General features: G+C 44.7%; 1 protein-coding gene across 2 annotated transcripts in view; it reads right to left on the reverse strand.

The window, feature by feature from the left end:
- The window catches only part of MYO1B (myosin IB), a 376,700-nt gene that overhangs the window by 248,510 nt on the left and 106,834 nt on the right, over window positions 1–21,356 (reverse strand). For both annotated transcript variants that reach the window (XM_075829974.1, XM_075829973.1), the window contains exon 7: window positions 7,280–7,343. In XM_075829974.1, the coding sequence (XP_075686089.1) occupies window positions 7,280–7,343 (64 nt within the window). The remainder of the gene's footprint in view (window positions 1–7,279; window positions 7,344–21,356) is intronic.

Raw genomic sequence — 21,356 nt, forward strand, 5'->3', positions numbered from 1 at the left:
TTAAGTTACCGGCAAAATTTGCTCGATATGTTCAGTATTTAATTGTGAAAAACACCAAAAATTAGAGAAAAATTGCAAAAATTAGCATTTTTCTAAATTTAAATGTATCTGCTTGTAACACAGGCAGTTATACCACACAAAATTGTTGCTAATTAACATCCCCCATATGTCTACTTTAGATTGGCATCGTTTTTTTGAACATCCTTTTATTTTTCTATGACCTCACAAGGCTTAGAACTTTATCAGCAATTTCTCACATTTTCAAGAAAATTTCAAAAGGCTATTTTTACAGGGGCCAGTTCAGTTGTGAAGTGCTTTTGAGGGCCTTGTATATTAGAAACCCCCAAAAAGTCACCCCATTTTAAAAGCTTCACCCATCAAAGTATACAAAACAGCATTTAGAAAATGTCTTAACCCTTTACAAATTTCACAGGAATTAAAGCAAAGTAGAGGTGAAATTTAAAAATGTCATATTTTTATGCAGAAATAAGTTTTTAATACAATTTTTTTTATAACACAGAAGGTTTTACCAGAGAAATGCAACTCAATATTTGTTGCCCAGTTTCTGCAGTTTTAGGAAATATCCCAAATGTGGCCGTAGCGTGCTACTGGACTGAAGCACCAGCCTCAGAAGCAAAGGAACACCTAGGGGATTTTGGGGCCTTATTTTTGTTAGAATATATTTTAGGCACCATGTCAGGTTTGAAGGGCTCTTGCAGTGCCAAAACAGTAAAAATAACCCAAAAGTGACCCCATCTTGGAAACTACACACCTCAAGGAAATTATCTAGGGGTGTAGTGAGTATTTTGACCGCACAGGTTTTTTACAGAAATTATTGGAAGTAGGCCGTGAAAATTAAAATCGACATTTCTTCAAAGAAAATGTAGGTTTAGCTAATTTTTTCTAATTTCCACAAGGACTGAAGGAGAAAAAGCAAAACAAAATTTGGAAAGCAATTTCTCCTGAGTAAAACAATACCCCACATGTGGTAATAAACGGAGGTTTGGACACACGGCAGGGCTTAGAAGGGAAAGAGCACTATTTGGCATTTGGCATTTAGCAGGAATGGTTTGCGGAGGCCATGTCAAATTTGCAAAGCCCCTGAGGGGACAAAACAATGAAAACGCCCAAAAGGGGACTCCATTTAGGAAAGTACACCTCTTGAGGAATTCATCTAGGGGTGTAGTAAGCATTTTGACCCCACAGATGTTTCATAGAATTTATTAGACTTGGGTAGTGAAAATAAAAACAGTCCTTTTTCTTCAATAAGACGTAGCTTTAGCGCAAATTTTTTTCATTTTCTCAACAAATAAAGGAAAAAAAGAACCCAACATTTGTAAAGCAATTTCTCCCGAGTACGGCAATACCCCATATGTGGTCATAAACGGCTGTTTGGGCACACGGCAGGGCCGAGAAGGGAAGGACTGCCATTTGGAGTGCAGATGTTGCTGGGTGCCTGTGGGCCCAAAACAGTGGAAACCCCCCAGAAGTGACCAAATTTTGGAAACTACACCCCTCAATGCATTTACCTAGGGGTGTAGTGAGCATGTTAACCCTGCAGGTGTTTTGTAGAAATTAGTGTGAACTCGATGTTGCAGAGTGAAAATGGGATATTTTTTCCATAGATATGCCAATATGTGGTGCCCGGCTTGTACCACCATAACAAGACAGCTCTCTAATTATTATGCAGTGTTTCCTGGTTTTAGAAACACCCTACATGGGGCACTAATCTTTTGCCTGGACATTTGACAAGGCTCAGGAGTGAAAGAGTACCATGTAAAATTGAGGCCTAATTTGGCGATTTACAAAGTATTGGTTCACAACTGCAGAGGCTCAGATGTGAAATAATTAAAAGAAACCCCTGAGAAGTGACCCCATGTCGAAGCTACACCCCTCAAGGCATTTGTTAAGCATTTTCATCCCACAGTTCTTTTCCATAAATGAATGCACTGCGGATGGTGCAAATTAAAAATGTATATTTTTCCCTAGATATGCCATTTCAGTGGCAAATATGTCATGCCCAGCTTATGACGCTGGAGACACACACCCCAAAAATTCGTAAAAGGGTTCTCCCGGGTATGGCGGTGCCTTATATGTGGAAGGAAACTGCTGTTTGGGCACGCTGTAGGGTTCAGATGGGAGGGAACGCCATTTGGCTTTTGGAGAGCGGATTTTGCTTGGTAGTAGTTTTTTTTTAGTATTGCTGGTGTTTCCGTTTATAATGTGGGGGTACATGTAAGCTGGGCAGAGTACCTGAGGGGCATAGTCAGGTGGGATGATAATGGGGTAAAAAAACAATAAAATGATCCACAGATGTGTGTTACGCTGTGAAGCAATTCTTTCTGCACAGGCCGATGTCGCACTGATATATGGCGTCCTTTCTTATCCCGCTTTTGGTCCACACTCCGCACCTATGCAGTTTGGGAAATTTTGCTGGGAAAGTGTTGTCCTGGTATAATACGGGCACCGTCGCTTCCAGCGGATATGTTTGGGCCCTCCCTTTCCTGGTTCCCTAATTTTAGGTCCTTGATATATCGCCTCTTCAAACAGAAGAAATGTTCCCCTCAGGCTGCACAACTGCATATTTTTTATTTTCTGACTTATTGGAGCCATAACTAATTTTATTTTTTCATAGACGTAGTGGTATGAGGGCTGTTTATTGCGGGACAAGCTGTAGTTATTATTGGTACCGTTTTGGGGTACATGCGACTTTATGATCACCTTTTATCCTATTTTTTGGGAGGCCAGGTAAACAAAAAAACGCAATTCTGGCATAGTTTTATGTAGGTTTTTTTATACAGCGTTCACCATGCATTATAAATTACATGTTACCTTTATTCTGCGGGTTAGTACGATTCCGGCGATACCTATTTTATAGGACTTTTTTATGTTTTACAACTTTTTGCACAATAAAACTACTTTTGTAAAAATAATGTATTTTTTCTGTCGCCAAGTTGTGAGAACCATAACTTTTTCATTTTTTTGTAGACAGAGCTATTTGAGGGCTTGTTTTTTGCGAGACGAGCTATAGTTTTTATAGGTACCATTTTTGGAATACGTTCAACTTTTTGATCACTTTTTATTCCTATATTCATATGGCAAAGTGACCAAAAAACAGAAACTCTGGTATAGTTTTTTACGGTTTTTTTTTACGCTGTTCACCGCGTGCAATAAATAATATAATATCTTGATACCTCAGGTCGTTACGGTCGCGGCGATACCAAATCCGTATGGTTTATTATTATTTTTCAATAATAAAGGACTTGATAAGTGTAAAAGGGGGATTGTGTTTTATTTTATTACTTGAAACTTTTATTGTTTTCAAACTTTTATTGCTTTCACTTTTTTTTTTACACTTTTTCTCAAGCCCCCCTAGGGGACTTGAAGGTCCAGCTGTCAGATTTATTTTTTTCTAATACATTGCACTACCTACGTAGTGCAATGTATTAGATCTGTCAGTTATTCACTGACAGCAAGCAGACTAGGCTTCGCCTCCCGGCGGGGCCTAATCTGCTTCCGTAATGGCAGAGCAGGAGGCCATTGTGTCTCCTGTTGCCATAGCAGCAGTCGCCAGTCCTGATTGCCTGTCAGGGCTGGCGATCTGCTAGTAACCACTACAATGCAGCAATCGCTTTCGATTGCTGCATTGAAGGGGTTAATGGCAGGGATCGGAGCTAGCTCCGGTTCCTGCCGTTACAGGTGGATGTCAGCTGTAACATACAGCTGACTTCCACCGCTGATGACGCCGGATCAGCTCCTGACCCGGCGCCATCTTGCCGGCAGCTACGGAAGCCGATCAGGCTCCGCCGCCGGGCAGATCTTTACCGTTTTCCGTGCTCAGCAGACCGGGAGGCCAGTATTAGGCCTCCGGTTGCCATTGCAGCCACCGGAACCCCGGCAATTTCATTGCTGGGGTTCCGATGAGCTGCAAACACCTTAAGTGCAGCACTCGCGTTTGAGCACTGCACTTAAGGGGTTAACGGCGGGGATCGAAGCTAATTTCGGTCCCAGCCGTTACAGTCGGATGTCAGCTGTAAGATACAGCTGAGATCCGACGATGATGGCACCGACTCAGCTTCTGAGCCGGTGCCAAACATTTGGCGTATGGGTACGGCAAAATGCGGGAAGTCAATGCTTTCCATGACGTACCCATACGGCAAATGTCGGGAAGGGGTTAATGGACCCTTTTTATTATTATTGTTATTATTAAGGTTGTTTGGGCCCACATGTTATTGCTGGAATTAATAGAAAGGCGGTGTAAAAAAAAATGATTCATTTTTTTTCACAAATTAGTCATTTATAGAACATATTTTTCGTACGTAGTACATTAACGCATTAGTGACCGCCCAAAGGTGTTTTTACAGATGTCACTAAAAGGCTTTATTCTGATGCATGTCCCTTTTTAAGGCGCTGCATCAGAATAAAGCAGCGCCGCCAGGAGCAGTAAAAGCTCCCGGCTCTCAGCTACCAGAGGTAGCCGACGGCTTGCAGCAGACCTACTCGAGCGGGCTGGATCAAAATCAATACAGATCCCGCCCATTTAACCATCTCCGTGGTTTTAGAGGGCTCCCTCTCTAACCCCATCGGCACACCCGCGATGGTTTTTATAGCAGCCGGGGGCCTAACAAAGGCCCCAGGTCAGCCTTTAGGGGGAGTTCAAACTGAGTTTTGAGACGCAGAAACCGCGCCGCAAAACGGCCAAAAATGCCTCCCATTGACTTCAATGGGAGGTGGAGGCGTTTTTTTCCCTCAAGCGGAAAAACCGGCTCACGGGAAAAAGAAGGGACATGCCCTATCTTCAGGCGTTTACGCCTCTGACCTCCTATTGACATCAATGGGAGGCAGAGAAAGCGTATTTCACTGCATTTTATGCCCGCGGCGCTCAATGGCCGCAGACGAAAAACGCCGTAAAAATCGGCGTGCAGGCACAGGAAAATCTGCCTCAAAATTCCAAATGGAATTTTGAGGCAGATTTTCGTCCTGCAAAAAACTCTGTGTGAACCCAGCCTAAGTGAATGCCCGTGAGGCCATGCCATAGCAATGGCCCAACAGTTGCATTTCAGTTTTACACTGACCGGCAATAATACACTATAATACAGAAGTATTGCAGTGTATTATAAAAGCAATCAAGTGATCGCAAAGTAAATTCCCCTAGTGAGACTAAAAAAAAAGTTTAATAAAGTTTGCAATAATATAAATTAAAATCCCAAGTTAAAAAAATGAAAAGACCACTTTTTCCCCTTTGCAAAATAATTTATTATGAAAAAACTAGAAAAAAGTAAAAAATGGCGTGTAATGAGAATTTTTAGTTTTGTTTAGGGTTTTTACTAGATTTCCAATTGAAATGCTGGAAATACGGTAATTGGTAAAAATGGGAATTAAATTATTGAATAAAGTAATTTTCTACCATTTCTAATAAAAATTTATTTCAGGGGGTATTTGAGAAAATTACAGAAGGGAGGCCAGGTTAGTTGAAGTCAACTGAGGTGAGGTAAATTTCAAAACCGTTTTGTATGCAAAGACTGGGCTTCGAGGGGCAAGTCTCACAATGGTGTGTGGAGTCCCTCCTAATTCCATTCTTGGAGCATACCCGACACCTTTTTTGTGCCCTACTCCTCGTCTCCGTCGGGGGAACTACTCCAGGGAAATGCTGACCTGGAATTATTCTGCCCTCGCTTCCCGAGGCCCTACTCCCCTCTTCTTTCTGTTCCCCAAATACAAAAGGCCTTGATTATTTTTTTCCTGAAATTGCAGGAATCTCCCCCAGTTGCCTACACTTTTGTAGAAATTATAAAGGGCTATTTGGGTCAGGTGCAGTGCCAGTTTTTCATACCACGCCCAAGTCTTGCGAAGGGCGCTGTATAGCTGCAGCACCTGGTCTGACAGATCCACCCCTCTCAAACTTATTATAAATGAACACAAAAAGCACTCCATAGTGCAGTAAAAAAAGACATTGGGTGCCATTTTATATTACGCTCGAACGCCCATTTAACCACAATGAAACCATAGTCAATAGCGACTGCGGTATCTAAGCCTTTAGATAAAGAGGGGCTCCCATTGTCATCCCATCGGAGCAATCGCTGAGTTTGTACGGGTTGTCATGGGAGTCAGGAGCCTAATGAAGGACAGCAGGTCTGCCATCTTGGTACTCCTACTAAGCCCTGCTAGAAGGAGTGCTTAAAGGGGTATTCCCATCTCAGAAATGTAGGACATGCCACAAATGTCTGATGGGAATACTCGTTTAATAGAACACCGTTAAAAGTACCAAACACTGCAATACATATAAGTAAAAACTCCAGAATTGCTTTTTTTTTAATTTCGCCCAACCCATAAAAATGAAATAAAGAGTGATCAGAAATTCATATATGTACCCTAAAATTATACTTATAAAAACTACAGCTTGCCCTACAAAAACAAAAGCCCTCACATAGCCCTATAGTTGGCAAAATAAAAAAAAGTTATAGGTCTCAGAATATAATAACACAAAACTTTATTTTTTTACCAAATTGTTTTTATTTTGTAAAAGCAATATTGTATCACCGTAATGCGATTGCCTATCTGCTCTTTTGTAACTACAGGAACTCGGCATTTTCTCTGCCCCCAAAACTACCAGTTCATACAAAATAGCAGTTTATGTACCAGGTCATCTGCCCACTTTCTACAGTGAGCCACAGATGCCAGAGACAGGTGACCTTTAATTAATAGAATAGGTGTAAAAAATGAATTCAAGTGATGCCAGCTGAAAAGATAGGTGTGGCAAATCCTATATATTATTCAATTTTGTTTATGGAACAGCAAACCAGTATCATCAGTTAACCCTCAAAGATATTTTCTGGTCAGGTGGACCCCACACTAATATCTCAGCATGTTTAAAAGTTTATTCCCATCGCAGAAAGTAATCGTGTTTTACTAGGATATGCCAAAACTTTCTGATTCAGGGTGATCCAACTGCTAGGATACGGGGCCTGAAATGGTGAGCTGGAAGGGAAAAACTTTGAAGGGGCTGCAGCACTAAACCAGCGCTGCAGCCCCTTCAAACTTTTTCTCTGCACAGCGACACTTCCGGTCAAAATTGTGGACAGCACAATTTACAGCATTTTATTAAATCTTTACAAATGTCTATATTATTTCCAAGTACTGTAACAGCTACTACTAACATTCATCTAAACAAGTCCTAAAAGCTGGCATTTACACACACACACACACACACACACACACACACACACACACACACACACACACACACACACACACACCTATTTATTACTATTGTACTTACAGTTGCTTATAACTCCACCAAGAGGATCTCCCTTGAAATCAAATTCAATATCCATGTATTTGCCCTGAAGAAGTAAATATTACACAAAAAAACACTTTATAAACAATATGAAAGTAGAAAAACATTTCACTACACATGTACACATTCTTGCCCAGATGTAAAACAGCTGCACAGAAAAAAAAAGTACCCAAGTCACCCTAAAAGGCTATGTTCACACAGCGTGTTTTGACACGGAAACCGCGCCGCAAAACTCGTCAAAAACGGCCCGAAAATGCCTCCCATTGATTTCAATGGGAGGTGGAGGCTACTTTTTCCTGCAAGCGGTAAAACCGTCTTGCGGGAGAAAGAAGGGACATGCCCTATCTTCGCGCGGTTACGTCTCTGACCTCCCATTAATATCAATTGGAAGCAGAGAAAGCGTATTTTGCGGCATTTTATACCCGCGGCGCTCAATGGACGCAAATGAAAAAAGCAGCGAAAATCGGCGTGCAGGGAGAGGAAAATCTGCCTCAAACTTCCAAACGGAATTTTGAGGCAGAAATTCCGCCTGCAAAAAAACTCAGTGTGAACATAGCCTAACCCTCTACATAAAATATCCAGGGAGACCATACTTTGTCAAATGTGGACTGGGAGTCATATAAGAGGCTAGTCAGTCTGTCATTAGATATCTTAATTTAGCCTCGGCATGGTCAAGAGAGACAGATTGGGTCTTCCAACCGGTTATGAATGGTTTACCCCAGGGTTCCGTGCTGGGACCACTATTACTCAACTTATTAATGATATAGAGGATGGGATTAATAGCACTATTTCTATTTTTGCAGATGACACCAAGCTATGTAATATAGTTCAGACTATGGAAGATGTTTGTGAATTGCAAGCGGATTTAAACAAACTGATTGTTTGGTCGTCCACTTGGCAAATGAGGTTTAATGTAGATAAATTTTAAGTTATGCATCTGGGTATGAACAACCTGCATGCATCATATGTCCTAGGAGGAGCTACACTGGGGGAGTCACTTGTTGAGAAGGATCTGGGTGTACTTGTAAATCATAAGCTAAATAACTGCATGCAATGTCAATCAGCTTCTTCAAAGGCCAGCAAGATATTGTCGTGTATTAAAAGAGGAATGGACTCGCGGGACAGGGATGTAATATTTCCACTTTACAAAGCATTAGTGAGGCCTCAACTAGAATATGCAGTTCAGTTCTGGGCTCCAGTTCATAGAAAGGATGCCCTGGAGTTGGAAAAAATACAAAGAAGAGCAACGAAGCTAATAAGGGGCATGGAGAATCTAAGTTATGAGGAAAGATTAAAAGAATTAAACCTATTTAGCCTTGAAAAAAGACGACTAAGGGGGACATGATTAACATATATAAATATATTAATGGCACATACAAAAAATATGGTGGAATCCTGTTCAATGTAAAATCCCCTAAAAAAAAACAAGGCGGCACTCCCTCCGTCTGAAAAAAAAAAAAAAGGTTCAGCCTGCAGAGGCGACAAGCCTTCTTTACTGTGAGAACTGTGAATCTATGGAATAGTCTACCGCTGGAGCTGGTCACAGCAGGGACAGTAGATGGCTTTAAAAAAGGCTTAGATAATTTCCTAGAACAAAAAAAAATATAAGCCTTTATGTGTAGACATGTTTTTACTTCCCTTTTCCCATCCCTTGGTTGAACTTGATGGACATGTGTCTTTTTTCAACCGTACGAACTATGTAACTATGTAACTCCTAGCTATGGCCTTCTTGGAGACTAGAAAAATAAAACAAATGAATTTTCCTGTACCCCTGGGAATATCAAGGATGGGAGAATTCAAGAGCCTTTTCAGGAAGTATGGGGTTTTTCGAAGGTTAACACCGCTGACAGAGTTTATGAGGTGATAGATATGAATCCAAAATGAACATATTTTTGGACATCCCAGCAAGTAAATTATGATACGTTTTACAATGATTTCCACATTGTCGATAGAACAGAGAGGATGAGAACATCTTAGAGAGCCTGGAAGGGACCATGTACCATCTCAAGCGGACCTTGAAACCAGCCTCGACCAAAGACATGTTAATGTAGAGTTTGGCTGTAGTAAGTGCCATATGACCCCAATCAGTACCTCCAAGGAACTGCCCATGTCCCCTTCCAACAGGGCATGTATTTCAATTTACCCAGAGATGAGGAGAGATTATACGAAGAAGAAATGATCTCTCGTCTTCCTATAGATCTGAGACACAAATTCGAAGGCTGTCCTAAACTTGATATTGGAGTAATCAGGGGTTTGCCCGTCAGGAACATTTATGGCATAGCCACAGGATATACTATAAATGTCAGATGCGGGTCCCACCTCTGGGACCCGCACCTATCTCTAGAATGGCAGCGGGAACTGTGAAAGGTAGAACGGGGTTTAGGGGGCCCCGTTCTAGAGATAGGTGTGGAGCCCGCATCTGACATTTATGGCATATCCTGTGGATATGCCATAAATATCCCTGATGGGCAACCCCCTTTAAGGTTCTTGAGAAAATGATCTGGTGATAACAAAAGTGTTCTAAATCAGGTAGTTTATGAATAGTACAGAAGTAATCCAGGGATTCAATGCCAAAATCTACATTTACCTATTGGGAAACTAGGGCAATTGACCAGCTCAACCACTACCCCCTTGATAGAGGAGGGCATAAAAAGTTGTGGCCCCAACCAGTTACCCTGTGAAGCCCCAAACAAACCTCAGAAGGTCAGCCTAAAGGAGCCTTAGGGCCCTTAGTGGGATGCTACTTTGGAGGGTGCGAAATGTACAACAATCTAGGGAGACTATTTTGAGAGATTCTATCCTACCTAGCTAGGATACCAGGAGTGTAGACTATTTCCACAAATCGTCCCGTAGTTTGGCTGAATACGGTAAAGTTAAAAGTGGGAATTAGGATAATACCCAGGTAGGTCAGCCTCCTCAAGTTCCATTTGGAGCAACTCAACAACATTTTCCGGCAAATTAATATTGAGGCCTCCTAATTGGAGGTGTGGAGCTCCAGGCCTTAAATATCAGTAACTTTTTGCATCCTATGGAACAAATTGGGAAGTTTGGTAAGGGAGAAAATCATCCGCAAACTGCGCACGTTTGTGTTTTCGGGAACGCAGTCCAAAACCACCAACGTCAGGGCTACAATGTATTCAGGCAGTTAGGTTCCATGGAGAAATAATAGTGTAGGTGAAAGAGGGCAGCCGGCCTAGTGCCTCTCTTTATATGTATTATAACAAAAGGTGAATCACCTGACTTTTACCCTGGCCATTGGAACCTTACTATATATAACACTGAGAGGAATGACAAGAAGGATGGATCAAAACCCTATCTGCATAGGATAAAGAAGAGATAATGCCAAACCATGGAATAAAATACCTTCTGTAAATCTAGGTAGAGCAACATCCCTGTCACATGAGCAGTCTGCCACGTGTTTGGTCTTCTGCCTGTTTACCAGGGACTAAGCCTACCTGGCCCCGATGGAGTTATTTCATATCATTATTCATAAGAGATATGGGCCTATAATTGTCGCATGTAATGAGATCTTTTTCTGGTTTTGGAGAAAACTTAAAAACGGAGGCCATATAATACCAACAGGGTTTCCTTTTCTAATAGTGTTGAAGAGCTTTTTATATTATAAAGCACCAAATCCTTCCCACGAGGGGAACTAAAAGACTTGACTGTTTTAATGGCCTCAAATTCTTCCTCAAGCGTGATTTCTTTCTCCATAAAGTCACAATGTTGTCAAGCGAGTGTAGGCAGGGAGGCTTCCGCTAAGAATGACTCCACTTTTGTATAATCCATACCTTGGAAAGCAGAATATACATTTCAAGAGAAATGCAAATATCCCCCCATTATCTACTTTCGGTTCTGGATAACTCGGCCATCTTGTAGACAGAGTTTAGATAATCTCCATTATTCTGTCTTGAAGATAATCGTCTCGCCGGGAGAGAGTCAGGCTTATCTCCTTGAGCAAACACCCGGACCATCTCAGACATTTGATCTCCGTGCGAGCTGCCTCTATTTTACAACGTAGATCTCTGTTAGGATTCGCCTTATGTTCCACAAAGAGAAAAAAGTTAAGGCGCGCTCCTTTAGGAGCATTTTCAAAAAGTAGCCATTTGGATCAACTTACTTCAAATGGTCACTTTAAGAGCTAGCCCATATCACTGAAAGAGGTAAGGAACCTGAAACAGTGTCAAAATACAATTTTACTTTTTTAGTTAGATCCTCCATCAGGGTAGGGTTAGACAAAAGTGAATAATTTATTTTCCAATAGTAGGTATTGGGTCTATTCCATAGATTATGTAACCTACCACTACCATGTATTGGTCAGACCAGGAATAAGGTGTAATTTTAGCTGATACAACCTGAGCTAATAGTATTGAGGGAAGAAATAGATAATCTACTCTAGAATAAGTGGCATGAGATGAAGAACAATAAGTATATATCACATTTGGAGTTGTTAGAATTCTGCTATGCATTCGTTAATGTTATACAGTAATTTAGCTGGTTGGTGGTCTACTTTTGTAGGAGACCAATAAGCGGGAGGAGGAGATGTTTGATGTGTCCAGAACATGATCAAAATCAAGGTTAGAATCATCCCCTATAAATAGGGACCCTTCCATATGAGGTAACAAGACTGAAAACGTCATGAAGAAAATCGTACCTACTGGGAATTAGGGGCGTAGCACAATATAAAGGAAACTAAGAATTCCAGTATCATGCCTATCACTAAAACATAACGACCCTATGACTCTTTTAGGTTCACACTTGCGTTATATAATCCGTTACTCTGATCAGTTTTTAGATTAGAATAAGGATAAAAAAGGATCCGTTAAAATTCCTATTGAAATCAACAGGAACTTTTATTGCATCCATTTGCGTCCGTTATGTTAGTCATACGTATTTTTGATGGGAGATAAAAGTGCGGAGCACACAACTTTTTTCCTAGTTCAAAAAATGGATGTTGAACGGATGGGTTCTTTTTATCAATGATGTCCATGTAAAACGGATACAAACGAATTGTAGTCCGTTTGCAATCCTTATATTGATTTCAATGGGATTTTCAACGGATTTGTTTTTGTCCTTTCATTCTGATCTAAAAATGGATTAGCGTAACAAATCATACAAAACAAGTGTCATGGCGCTGTGCGCTGCGAATGATGTCACGACGCTGGATGGTGTCAGGACATCCGCTACAGCGAAGAGCTACGAAAGTGTAGCATCATTACTGCCTGCCGGGGTCCTGTATCTAAGCCTCCCTTGTTGTAGGCTTAGATACAGGGTCTAACAGACAGCATCACACATTGGCTTAGATAAAGGCCCCACTTGTGATACTGTCTGTTGGACCATGTATCTAAGCTTACCACAAGAGAGGCTTAGATACAGGACCCTAGCAGACCGTAATCTTATACTGTATAAAATTAGTCTGCTGGGGCCCTGTATATAAGCCTAACATGTGGTAGGCTTAGATACAGGGCCCATCAGACAGGATCACACATAGGCCATGTATCTACACCGTGTTCCAAATTATTATGCACATTGGATTTAAGTGTCAAACATTTAATTATTAGTTTTTCAATTAAACTCCTGGATGGTATTGTGTCTTAGGGCTCTTTGGATCATGGTAATCAATCTCAGAAACCTGTGATAATTAGTTTGCCAGGTGTGCCCAATCAAAGGAAAACTACTTAAGAAGGACGTTCCACATTATTAAGCAGGCCACAGGTTTCAAGCAATATGGGAAAGAAAAAGCATCTCTCTGCTGCCGAAAAGCATGAAATTGTCCAAGGTATTGCACTAGGTATGAAAACATTGGATAGTTCAAGAAATTTTAAATGTGATCATCGTACTGTGAAAAGATTTGTGGCTGATTAAGAGCACAGACGGTTCGTTCAGATAAAGGCATAATGAGGAAGGTTTCTGCCAGACAAATTAATAGGATTAGGAGAGCAGCTGCTAAAATGCCATTGCAAAGCAGCAAACAGGTATTTGAGGCCGCTGGTGCCTCTGGAGTCCCGCGAACCTCAAGGTGTAGGATCCTCTAGAGGTTTGCAAGTGTGCATAAAGCGATTATTCGGCCACCCCTAAACAATGCTCACAAGCAGAAACGGTTGCAGTGGGCTTAGAAATACATGAAGACTAATTTTCAAACCGTTTTGTTTACTGATGAGTGCCTTGCAACCCTGGATGGCCCATATGGATGGAGTAGTGGATGGTTGGTGAATGGCCACCATGTCCCAACAAGGCTGCGACGTCAGCAAGGAGGTGGCAGAGTCATGTTTTGGGCTGGAATCATGGGGAGAGAGCTGGTAGGCTCCTTTAGGGTCCCGGACGGTGTGAAAATAACCTCTGCAAAGTACATAGAGTTTATGACTGACCACTTTCTTCTGTGGTACAAAGAGAAGAACCGTGCCTTCCGTAGCGAAATTATCTCCGTGCATGACAATGCACCATCTCATGCTGCAAAGAATACCTCTGTGTCATTGGCTGCTATGGGCATAAAAGGAGAGAAACTCATGGTGTGGCCCCCATGTTCCCCTGACCTCAACCCTATTGAGAGCCTTTGGAGCATCCTCAAGCAAAATATCTATGAGGGTGGGAGGCAGTTCACATCAAAACAGAAGCTCTGGGAGGCTATTCTTACATAGTTACATAGTTAGTACGGCTGAAAAAAGACACATGTCCATCAAGTTCAACCAATGGAAGGGAAAAGGGAAGGAAAAATTTCTACACATAGGAGCTAATATTTATTTGTTCTAGGAAATTATCTAACCCTTTTTTAAAGCCATCTACTGTCCCTGCTGTGACCAGCTCCTGCGGTAGACTATTCCATAGATTCACAGTTCTCACTGTAAAGAAGCCTTGTCGCCTCTGCAGCTTGAACCTTTTTTTCTCCAGACGGAGGGAGTGCCCCCTTGTTTTTTGAGGGGGTTTTACAAGGAACAGGATTTCACCATATTTTTTGTATGTGCCATTAATATATTTATATAAGTTAATCATGTCCCCCCTTGGTCGTCTTTTTTCAAGGCTAAATAGGTTTAATTCTTTCAATCTTTCCTCATAACTTAAATTCTCCATGCCCCTAATGAGCTTCGTTGCTCTTCTTTGTATTTTTTCCAACTCCAGGGCATCCTTTCTATGAACTGGAGCCCAGAACTGGACTGCATATTCTAGATGAGGCCTCACTAATGCTTTGTAAAGTGGTAATATTACATCCCTGTCCCGCGAGTCCATGCCTCTTTTAATACACCACAATATCCTGCTGGCCTTTGAAGCAGCTGATTGACACTGCATGCCGTTATTGAGTTTATGATTTACAAGTACACCCAGATCCTTCTCAACAAGTGAATCCGCCAGTGTAGCTCCCCCTAGGACATATGATGCATGCAGGTTGTTGGTACCCAGATGCATAACTTTACATTTATCTACTTTAAACTTCATCTGCCAAGTGGACGCCCAAACACTTAGTTTGTTTAAATCTGCCTGTAATTCATGAACATTTTCCATAGTCTGAACTATATTACATAGCTTGGTGTCATCTGCAAAAATAGAAATAGTGCTATTAATCCCTTCCTCTATATCATTAATAAATAAGTTGAATAATAGTGGTCCCAGCACTGAACCCTGGGGTACACCACTTATTACCGGGGACCATTCAGAGTAGGAATCATTGACCACAACTCTCTGGATACGGTCCTTGAGCCAATTCTCAATCTAATTACAAAACTATATTTTCTAAACCTATAGTCCTTAATTTACCCATTAGACGTCTATGGGGGACAGTGTCAAATGCCTTTGCAAAGTCCAAAAACACTAAATCCACAGCGGCCCCTCTGTCTAGACTTCTGCTCACCTCTTCATAAAAACAGATTAGGTTAGTTTGACAACTTCTGTCCTTAGTAAAACCGTGCTGGCTGTCACTTATAATGCTATTTATTGTCACATAATCCTGTATATAGTCCCTCAATAGCCCCTCAAACATTTTCCCCACGATGGATGTTAAGCTTACTGGTCTATAATTACCTGGGGAAGACCTAGAGCCCTTTTTGAAAATAGGTACCACATTTGCCCTGCGCCAGTCCCTTGGCACTATACCAGTCACTAGAGATTCTCTGAATATTATGAAAAGGGGGACAGAAATAACTGAACTAAGCTCTTTAAGAATTCTAGGGTGTAACCCATCTGGTCCCGGGGCCTTGTGCACATTTATTTTATTTAATATAGCTTGGACCATCTCTACATTCATCCAATTCAGTATATCAACTGATATATTAACAGCACTGGCACCGGCTACATCAGCTGCTCCTTCTTCAGTTGTATATACAGAGCTAAAGAACCCATTTAGTAACTCTGCCTTCTCTTGATCCCCTGTGATCAACTCCCCATTACCACTATCTAGGGGTCCTACATGTTCAGACCTGGGCTTTTTTGCATTTATATGCTTGAAGAATTTTTTAGGATTTGTTTTACTATCCTTGGCCACCTGCCTTTCATTTTGTATTTTTGCTAATTTTATTACATTTACAGATTTTATTAAGCTCTTTATATTTTACAAAGGCTACAGCTGTACCCTCAGATTTGTATTTTTTAAATGCCCTTTTTTTGTCATGTATTGCCCCTTTCACAGAAGGTGTAAGCCATGTGGGGTTTAATTTGAGTCGTTTATACTTGTTACCTATAGGAATACATTTTGCACTATAATAACTCAAAGTAGATTTGAAAATCTCCCATTTATCATTTGTTCCATTATTTGACATTAGTTCTTCCCAGTCTATATCCTGAATTGCCGCCCTCATCCTGGGGAAATTGGCTTTCTTAAAATTAAATGTTTTTGCCCTCCCAGCCTGCGTTTGTTTTTTACAGTATAGGTAAAATGTAACTATATTGTGACATCCTGCAAAGATATTCAAGCAGAGACTGTCCAAATACTCACAAATTCAATGGATGCAAGAATTGTGAAGGTGATATCAAAGAAGGGGTCCTATGTTAACATGTAACTTGGCCTGTTAAGTTTTTTTTTATTGAAAGAGCTTTTTGATTTATGTAAATATTACCTCCTGATGCTGCAAATTCAACAAATTACCATTTTAGTTCTCTTTACAACCTTTAAAATGTTTTGATCTCTGTTGTGCACAATAATTTGAAATAGTGCATTTTTAGTTTTTTACTTCTAAAAAAAAACTGTTATCATTAGATTTGTTCAATAAAATTTGCATTATACCCCAACGGTTGATGGCTTGAAGATTATAGTAACTGTCATTTGCATCGACTATTTAGGAAAATCAGCGAAAAATAACATTTGCAAAATAATTTGGAACGCGGTGTAAGCCTACCTTGTGTGTAGGATTTTTGTGTGTTTGTGCTTTTTTACAAGTTCGGTTGTTGGACTACTTCGAGGACAGCTTTTTTTATTTTCAATAAAATGGTTAATGAGGGTTGTGTGGGGGTTTTAGAATTCAATAAAATATATTTTTTCTATGTCTTTGTATTTTGAACTTCATTACTACCACCTTAGTAATGGCTAGTGGTTGATTGACAGCGTCCATTACTAAGGCGGGGCTTAGTGTTAGCCGGTGCAAAGGCTAACCCTAACCCCCATTATTACCCTGATACCCATTGCCACCAGGGGTACTGGGAAGAGCTGGGTACGATCTTGATTAGATAGTAGTGAATGGCATTTCTGGAAGCAGCGTAGCATGCGAGCTACCATATTTCTGTAACTACCATTCAGTTCTATGGTACCTACGGAAACAGTGTAGCTTAGCGAGATACACGGTTTCCGTAATTCATGGTTGGGAATCACACGAGTCAGCCACAACACAGAGCGGTAGAACGGGGTTTAGGGGGCCCCGTTCTAGAGATAGTTGCAGGTCCCAGAGGTGGGACGCGCATCAATCTGACATTTGTGACACAGCCTGTGGATATTTCAGAAATGCCTCTGATGAGAAAACCGCTCTAATGTGGTTCAACGGAGTCCCAAGGTATTTCAAATGAGTTGATAAACCTTTTCTAGTTTCCACAAGACCTGACAAAGATCACAAGCGCAAAAAAACAAGAAATGTGCATGAATTACAGCGGTTCCGCAAAGACCCAAATTACTCAACCATGATGTAAAAAAGTCTGTCAAACTATAGGAAACTTTCAAGGCGCTTTCACAGAATCGACAATTATCCCCTATCCATCGGAGCGAGGCGTCGGAGCGGGGGTCTGCTGCGTCGGAGCGGGGGTCTACTCCGGGGTCTGCGTCGGAGCGGGGCTCTGCTCCGGGGTCTGCGTCGGAGCGGGGGTCTGCTCCGGGGTCTGCTGCGGAGCAGGGGTCTGCTCCGGGGTCTGCTGCGTCGGAGCAGTGGTCTGCTCCGGGGTCTTCTGCGGAGCGGGTGTCTGCTCCGGGGACTGCTGCGGAGCGGGGGTCTGCTCCGGGGTCTGCTGCGGAGCGGGGGTCTGCTGCGTCGGAGCAGTGGTCTGCTCCGGGGTCGGCTGCGTCGGAGCAGGGGGTCGGCTGCGTCGGAGCAGGGGGTCGGCTGCGTCGGAGCAGGGGGTCGGCTGCGTCGGAGCAGGGGGTCGGCTGCGTCGGAGCAGGGGTCTGCTCCGGGGTCTGCTGCGTCGGAGCAGGGGTCTGCTCCGGGGTCTGCTGCGTCGGAGCAGGGGGTCGGCTGCGTCGGAGCAGGGGGTCGGCTGCGTCGGAGCAGGGGGTCGGCTGCGTCGGAGCAGGGGGTCGGCTGCGTCGGAGCAGGGGGTCGGCTGCGTCGGAGCAGGGGTCTGCTCCGGGGTCTGCTGCGTCGGAGAAGGGGTCTGCTCCGGGGTCTGCTGCGTCGGAGCAGGGGTCTGCTGCGTCGGAGCAGGGGTCTGCTGCGTCGGAGCAGGGGTCTGCTGCGTCGGAGCAGGGGTCTGCTCCGGGGTCTGCTGCGTCGGAGCAGGGGTCTGCTCCGGGGTCTGCTGCGTCGGAGCAGGGGTCTGCTCCGGGGTCTGCTGCGTCGGAGCAGGGGTCTGCTCCGGGGTCTGCTGCGTCGGAGCAGGGGTCTGCTCCGGGGTCTGCTGCGTCGGAGCAGGGGTCTGCTCCGGGGTCTGCTGCGTCGGAGCAGGGGTCTGCTCCGGGGTCTGCTGCGTCGGAGCAGGGGTCTGCTCCGGGGTCTGCTGCGTCGGAGCAGGGGTCTGCTCCGGGGTCTGCTGCGTCGGAGCAGGGGTCTGCTCCGGGGTCTGCTGCGTCGGAGCAGGGGTCTGCTCCGGGGTCTGCTGCGTCGGAGCAGGGATCTGCTCCGGGGTCTGCTGCGTCGGAGCAGGGGTCTGCTGCGTCGGAGCAGGGGTCTGCTGCGTCGGAGCAGGGGTCTGCTCCGGGGTCTGCTGCGTCGGAGCAGGGGTCTGCTCCGGGGTCTGCTGCGTCGGAGCAGGGGTCTGCTGCGTCGGAGCAGGGGTCTGCTGCGTCGGAGCAGGGGTCTGCTCCGGGGTCTGCTGCGTCGGAGCAGGGGTCTGCTCCGGGGTCTGCTGCGTCGGAGCAGGGGTCTGCTCCGGGGTCTGCTGCGTCGGAGCAGGGGTCTGCTGCGTCGGAGCAGGGGTCTGCTGCGTCGGAGCAGGGGTCTGCTGCGTCGGAGCAGGGGTCTGCTCCGGGGTCTGCTGCGTCGGAGCAGGGGTCTGCTCCGGGGTCTGCTGCGTCGGAGCAGGGGTCTGCTGCGTCGGAGCAGGGGTCTGCTCCGGGGTCTGCTCCGTCGGAGCAGGGGTCTGCTGCGTCGGAGCAGGGGTCTGCTCCGGGGTCTGCTCCGTCGGAGCAGGGGTCTGCTGCGTCGGAGCAGGGGTCTGCTCCGGGGTCTGCTGCGTCGGAGCAGGGGTATGCTGCGTCGGAGGTCTGCTCCGGGGTCTGCTGCGTCGGAGCAGGGGTATGCTGCGTCGGAGCAGGGGTCTGCTCCGGGGTATGCTGCGTCGGAGCAGGGGTCTGCTCCGGGGTATGCTGCGTCGGAGCAGGGGTCTGCTCCGGGGCATGCGTCGGAGCAAAGGGTCTGTATTGCGTGGGGTCTGGGTTCTGTCTTGATAGGGGACGTCTGCACTAAATAGGTGTGCAAAATTCTATAAATGTATATTGTGTACATATATATATATGTTATTTGACAATGATATGTTATGTAATGTGTGCACACCCAAATAGCAAGTGTGCATGCTTGTTGGTAGTGAATGTGTATACCGGTATATAGTTAACATGTGTGCGTGTGCTTGTGTATGTAGTAAATGAGAAAACATATGTTTGTTTGACTGTATGTGGTGAATGTATGTGCATGTAGTAGTGAGAATGCGTATGTGTTGGTACATCTGGGAATACCTTTTGGTAATGAGTGTGCCTATCTATATAGTGTATGTTCAAGTGTGTACATATTAAGTATGCATGTATGTAGCAAGTGTTCACGTCTGTATGAAGTGTGTGCGTGAATTTATCGAGGGCGGCATTAACGGTTAGGCCTTATTTACACTGTACAGATTTGCTGCAGATTATGCATGCATTTTTTTAAGCACAAAAAAAAAAAAAAGAGCAGACCTATAATGCCTTCCTTTATATATTTCTTCTGTTTAGGTTCCGTTCCGTTCCTATTTTTGACGCTCGTTTGCTCCTGTCACAAGGAACTTGTCACGGACACAGGGTATGTGGACCCACTAGGCCGCTCCGCCGTAGCGAGGAGGCAGCTGACGAGGTCACAGTCTATACGAAAGTCAATGGCAGACAGTAACGCTTGGGTACCTGAAATAGTCCGGATGGTGGCTGTGGCTTCAGCACGGATGGAGGCTGGTGCGGCAGGTCGCGCCAGACGTGGCGCGCAGTATCCGATGAAGCAAAAGACACTGGGCGTGGCAAAAGACACTGGGCGTGGCAAAAGACACTGGGCGTGTCAGAAGGCACTGGGCGTGTCAGAAGGCACTGGGCGTGTCAGAAGGCACTGGGCGTGGCAAACGGCACTGGGCGTGGCAAACGGCACTGGGCGTGGCAAACGGCACTGGGCGTGGCAAACGGCACTGGGCGTGGCAAACGGCACTGGGCGTGGCAAACGGCACTGGGCGTGGCAAACGGCACTGGGCGTGGCAAACGGCACTGGGCGTGGCAAACGACACTGGACGTGGCAAACGACACTGGACGTGGCAAACGACACTGGACGTGGCAAACGACACTGGACGTGGCAAACGACACTACTCCAACGTAGGTAGGCACAGGAACTAGAACAATACGGAATACAGGAACGGGCAACAGGGCACGGGTAACAGCTGGAACGGGAAACACTAAGGGACCATTTGCGAGACAGACTGAGATAGACTAACAACGCTCAGGCAAGGATCAGAAGACCAGGGGCCTTCTTATAGACCAGGAAATCAGGGCAGTTGATGATGATGACGAATAATTTGTGCGCACGCTGGCCCTTTAAGGTCGTGCACGAGCAAGCGCACCCTACGGGACACAGCAGGACGGAGCGGAAGTGAGCGCTGGCGTCTCCTAGGAAGGAGACAGGGACCAGCGCTCACTGATCCATGGCTGCGGGCGTCGGGGGGGGGGGGTGAGTAAACCCGACGGCCCGCGGCCATGGACGTTACAGTATCCCCCCTCTTACGCCCCCTCATCTTGGGACCAGAGCGGGAGAAGAACTTTTTAATGAGAGCAGGAGCACTGAGGTTCTCTTCTGGCTCCCAGGACCTCTTCTCAGGACCAAACCCTTTCCAGTCCACCAAATAGAAAGTCCTTCCTCCTACCCTCTTGCAGTCCAGGATCTCCTTTACCTCGAATACATCAGAAGGGCCGCTGGGAGCAACTGTGGAACTAGAAGTCTTGCTGTAGCGGTTCAGGACCACTGGTTTCAGGAGGGACACATGGAAGGAGTTAGGGATTCTGAGGGTAGGCGGCAGCCGCAGTTTATAGGAGACAGGGTTGATTTGTAGCAGAATCTCGAAAGGACCAAGGAACCTGGGAGCGAACTTGTATGAGGGTACCTTCAAGCGAATGTTCCGAGAGGACAGCCAGACTTTAGTCCCTGGAAGAAACTGAGGCGGCTCTCTTCTCTTAGTATCTGCCTTTCGCTTCATGCGATCTACTGCCAGCAAA

This window comes from Rhinoderma darwinii, chromosome 6 (genome assembly GCF_050947455.1).
Source record: "Rhinoderma darwinii isolate aRhiDar2 chromosome 6, aRhiDar2.hap1, whole genome shotgun sequence".
Classification (NCBI taxonomy): Eukaryota; Metazoa; Chordata; class Amphibia; order Anura; family Rhinodermatidae; genus Rhinoderma; species Rhinoderma darwinii.